The sequence below is a fragment of the Phytophthora parasitica genome, assembly GCF_000247585.1.
Source record: "Phytophthora parasitica INRA-310 unplaced genomic scaffold supercont2.14, whole genome shotgun sequence".
In the NCBI taxonomy this organism is placed as follows: Eukaryota; Oomycota; class Peronosporomycetes; order Peronosporales; family Peronosporaceae; genus Phytophthora; species Phytophthora nicotianae.
The window spans coordinates 1,006,550-1,010,765 of record NW_008649000.1 but is presented as its reverse complement, the minus strand read 5'-3'; the positions used below and the strand labels follow the sequence as shown (position 1 = coordinate 1,010,765).

Genomic DNA, 4,216 nt, shown 5'->3' with positions numbered 1-4,216 from the left:
CGCACAGGTGCTGGATGCTTCGACCGGCAAGGCCATCAGCGACAAGGTGACTGTGGACAAGTCTGTGGTGGGTAACCGCTACCAGGCTCTGAAGACGTACCCGGACGGCAGTGTGGCGTATCTGTCGAAGGGCAAGACGGACTCCTCGCTGCAGGTGGTTCGTTTCTACGGCTGCTAAGTGGATTTGAGTTGGAACAAGAAGAGATAGAAATGTTGTACGTGTGATGTAAGAGATGCGAGCTCGATATGAATAAGAGTATCTTGCTCTGTCATGAATGTGCTTTGGATGCCCATATATCGATTTCCCAATATGCATTTGGTTGTGTTCAAGAACCTGGTACGCCGAACAATACTAGTAGTATAGTGCACGATTGCAGACCGAACAGAAATTACATGTAGTAGCTTCGAAGTGAAACAAACTAAAAATTTCCTTAACATGGTCAAGTATCACGAATATGATGGCAGTGATGCCTAATGCTTGCGGAGACAAACGTACATCTATACACTACAACATTCTTGCTTACGCATCTTTCTCTCTTCACTTCTTAGCAGCCGAAGAAACGCACAACCTGCACCGACGTACTCGTCGTTCCCATCGACAGGTACGCAACGCTTCCGTCCGGGAACGTCTTCAACGCCTGGTAGCGGTTTCCGATCACCTTGCTGTCCACTGCCACCTTCTCGCTGATCGCAGAACCCGTCGACGCATCCAGCACCTGCGCGTAGATCGTTCGACCACTCGATTCGTACTTGAGATCGCCACTCGTGGAGCTTCCTTCCCACATGGCGAGCAGACCGCCGTCGCCGATGGATGCGAGATGCGGAGCACGTTCGTTGGCATCCGTACCTCCAAGAATAATATCTTCGCTGGCCTCAGCATCCATCGAGAAGTGGATTAAATGCACGCGAGCGTTGTCTTCGTCACTATCCGACGTACTGTTGCTCACAGTGGCCCAGTACTTCTTGCTCGACGCAACAGAGTCCGGCACGATGTCGCCCAAGTTAGCAGCCGCCAGGTCAACAGGGTAGATCGTGGTGTCCCAGTCCTTGGGCGGCATGATGCGGTTGTTGCTGTCCGTCTTACAGATCGTGGCGTAGCCGTCCGTTCGGTTGTCATAGGTAATACGCTCGTACCCGGAGTGCGAGCAACCCCAGTCAAAGGAGTCTGTGTCTGACGTGACCGATCCCGTGGAGTCCACGACCTTCATGCGGTCGCCCTGGTGGATGTTGATGCAGCTGTCTTCCGAGACGGACAAAGCACAACCGAAGTACGCGGCCCAGTTCGATCCGTCGTATGCTAGACGGCCGTGGTGAGCGTACCACCAGATCATGTAGACCTCCTCGCCAGTAGCAGAGGTCGAGTAGGGCGGCAGCGACGAGCTGGACGACGTCAGCTTGGTGGCCCACGTCTCCGTTGAGCCATCGTAGCGAACCAGGTACATGTCATAGCACGGAACGGCGTCGCTGGGAGCAGAGCACAGGTTGCTTGGGTTACCGCAGTTTAGAGTACCTCCGCCTTCAGCATCTCTCGTGCCGAGCAAGACGAAGCCGTCGTCGTCGGCGTGGATGTCGGCAAAGTCTACAAGTGGGACTTCGACGGCAGCCGTGCTGGTCACGAGAGCGTCGTCTGAATCCAGCTCACGCACAATGACATTGTCACCGCTCTGAAAAGCGATACGGGAGCCGCCCGAGGGTAGTGACGCGATGGCAACGACGGTGAGTCCGGCCTCGTCTTCGTTGTTCTCCACCGTTTCACCTACGTCAACCTCCGTGATACGCACGCGAGGCGTACTGCAGAATCCGGAACTGGATGATGTGGCTGAAGCAGCAGTCGTGGTAGTGGAGGTTGAGCTCGCACTGGAAGCTGTAGACGCTGAAGAAGCTGTCGATGCAGCATTGGAACCGGCAGTCGATGTCTCCGCCGCATCAAAAGCGGGGTCGGCATCTGCTGCCGTCGAGCTGGTGGCGGCCGCATCAGCAGCTGAGGCGGCGTCCGACGTAGAAGCTTGGCTGGCATCAACGGCGGATGCAGCAGCGGAGGCGGCGCTGTCGGAGGCCGCCTCTATGCTGCCATCATTGATGTACGACGAGGTGGTGGAGGTCACCGAGGTAGCCGTAGTAGCTACAGGGGCGGTTGTCTTGATGGTGCACTTGTCAACGGCGATGACATCAGTTGTTGCGATCGCTGCGATCGCAGTCGTTGCTAAAACGGTGTAGAGACGCATAGTCACTAGTTGGTCTTGCTGGATAACTGTAGCGTTGGAAGGCCAATTGCGGAATGCAGGCGAGTGAAGCCGACGAAGCTGGTCATGCCCATTAAAGCCACCCACGGGCTCATGACAGTACGCGTATCTCCATGTGAAGAAGTCGCGCGCGGAGCCTCCATGAACCACAGCTGCAGTGGCGAACCTTTGCTAGGGCCATCATAACGGATCAACGTTCACTATTATCGCACTCTACTTCGGCTTGCAGTGTCCGTAGACCAATAATAGTTATCAGCGCCGCGCTTCTGATACAGCATCTGCGCTCCTTCGGTTCCGAGACGATCATCGCTCCAACGCAGTGTACCGGGTCGTCATGAACAGCTCATACACTGGAAACACTACAAACGTTCCATCCGTCCATGCCGAAGCAGCTCTCAGCGAGAGCCCCGGTTTAAAAAGACACCAACCAGGCTCGGCTCGGTGGGTCTTGAGCAAGGATGTCGTGGCGACTGGCCCAACCCGTTGACCAGTCTGTCTCGGCAAGGGCGGGCTTCTTGAGCCAAACATGACGACGAAGCCCGACTCAACGTTGCTGGCGCTCCATGCAGCGTCGCTATTGGTGACGCTGCATGCTATTTGTGGTCCACTGCATCCTGTGCACCAGCTGGGATCTGTTCCTGCAGCTGGACGTCACGCGTGTCCTCAACGAGGACGCCTCGTGTCGATAACGTCAAGTGAGCATGGACGCCTCAGTTTGACTCAATGAAGTGCATGCAAACGAAGAAATATTTGCGCGGCACGTACTGTCGCCGAGTACATGTAGATCCATCGACAATTTGGACATGTTTTGCGCTTGTTTGGAATTGCCGTGGTCGCTATCCATGTGTACCTGCATATCCATTCGTCCAGACCGGCAGGTGCCTTTCAAATGTTCGGAACATGATAGTTGCTCTTCTACTTAGTGGCACTGCACTGTTGCGCCTTTGCTGACTCATTTGGATGAGCGTAGCTGTTCTCCATGTGATTCTAGGTCGCTATTGAGGAATTCGACATGCTGTGATGGCACCCAGACCGCTGTTTCAAAAGCACTTGCGATGCCGCCCGTTCGAAGACAAGCAATTCAAGAATCGAGAAGAATACACTACTTCAGAGCTCACGCTTCGATTTATCGCTTGATCCGGCAGCCCATGAGCTCGCGCTCATGGGCTTCTTATGAATCGGAGGTGAGAGTACGTCGACTGCAAACATCATTGCACTCACATTGAAATGTGGTGCTGCTACAAATTTGATCATCTAGCGTCATGCTATTAGTGCATGTAGCATAGCAATCTGCCCATCCAAGGCTTTTGCACCAACCTCTCTCCTCTCGCTCTCTACAACATCAAGACTCCTCTACATTCGTTGCCGACCAATTCGAGTCGGTTAGGTTGACGTTCGAACATTTCGGGGGAAACCACTGCATAATCAGCTCTCACAGGCAAGAAACGACGCTCGAACAGCGCAAACTGCAAGTGTTAGATAGCCTTCCATTCCAGTATTAGCTATCTTCCGACGATGCGTCTATATCGCTTACTATTTGCTACTGCAGCTCTGGTTGCCACTAGTGGAGACTTTTCTGAGGCAGCCACGTGCAGATACCGAACTTTGGCGCCTTCAACGTCGACGACCACCGACGCTCCGGGTATTTCGCCCGCTTCTTCGTTCTCCTTCGACAACTTAACCCCCAGTACGCCCGATGCCGATAGCAGTACGGGTGGTACAGAACAGCAAACAACCGATGCACCGGAGACGGAGACGCCCGCCACTCCGACGACCGACTCCTCTGTGACTACAGACTCTTCAACGGCTACTGCTGCCTCCACGGTGGCCGATACTTCATCAGCTGCTACCGATGCCTCGGCTGCTGCTACACCTTCGGCTGCCTCAAACTCCAGTACCACGTCGTCGGACAACTCCAAGCTCTGCGCCAAGCCACGGGTACAGATCACGAAGGTCGACGTCGGCGTGGCCGT

The 4,216-nt window shown here is 54.6% G+C and overlaps 4 protein-coding genes across 4 annotated transcripts in view; 2 read left to right on the top strand and 2 right to left on the bottom strand.

Annotated features, from left to right (window-relative positions):
- Window positions 1-178, top strand: part of PPTG_08664 (hypothetical protein) — a gene marked incomplete at both ends in the record, with an annotated part of 1,987 nt that extends 1,809 nt beyond the window's left edge. The window contains one exon of the mRNA XM_008902790.1: window positions 8-178. Coding sequence (XP_008901038.1) covers window positions 8-178 — 171 coding nt within the window. The remainder of the gene's footprint in view (window positions 1-7) is intronic.
- Window positions 179-426: 248 nt separating this feature from the next.
- PPTG_08663 (hypothetical protein) lies at window positions 427-2,225 on the bottom strand (the record flags this gene model as incomplete). Its single annotated transcript, XM_008902789.1, has 1 exon — window positions 427-2,225. One exon carries the CDS (start codon window positions 2,223-2,225, stop codon window positions 546-548), a length of 1,680 nt encoding a protein of 559 aa, XP_008901037.1. The 3' UTR covers window positions 427-545.
- A 1,125-nt stretch (window positions 2,226-3,350) lies between these two features.
- PPTG_22291 (hypothetical protein) lies at window positions 3,351-3,497 on the bottom strand (the record flags this gene model as incomplete). Its single annotated transcript, XM_008902874.1, has 1 exon — window positions 3,351-3,497. One exon carries the CDS (start codon window positions 3,495-3,497, stop codon window positions 3,351-3,353), a length of 147 nt encoding a protein of 48 aa, XP_008901122.1.
- Window positions 3,498-3,564: 67 nt separating this feature from the next.
- The window catches only part of PPTG_08662 (hypothetical protein), a 1,947-nt gene continuing 1,295 nt past the window's right edge, over window positions 3,565-4,216 (top strand). Inside the window, exon 1 of the mRNA XM_008902788.1 lies at window positions 3,565-4,181. Within this exon, the coding sequence (XP_008901036.1) occupies window positions 3,759-4,181 (423 nt within the window). The 5' untranslated portion in view covers window positions 3,565-3,758. The remainder of the gene's footprint in view (window positions 4,182-4,216) is intronic.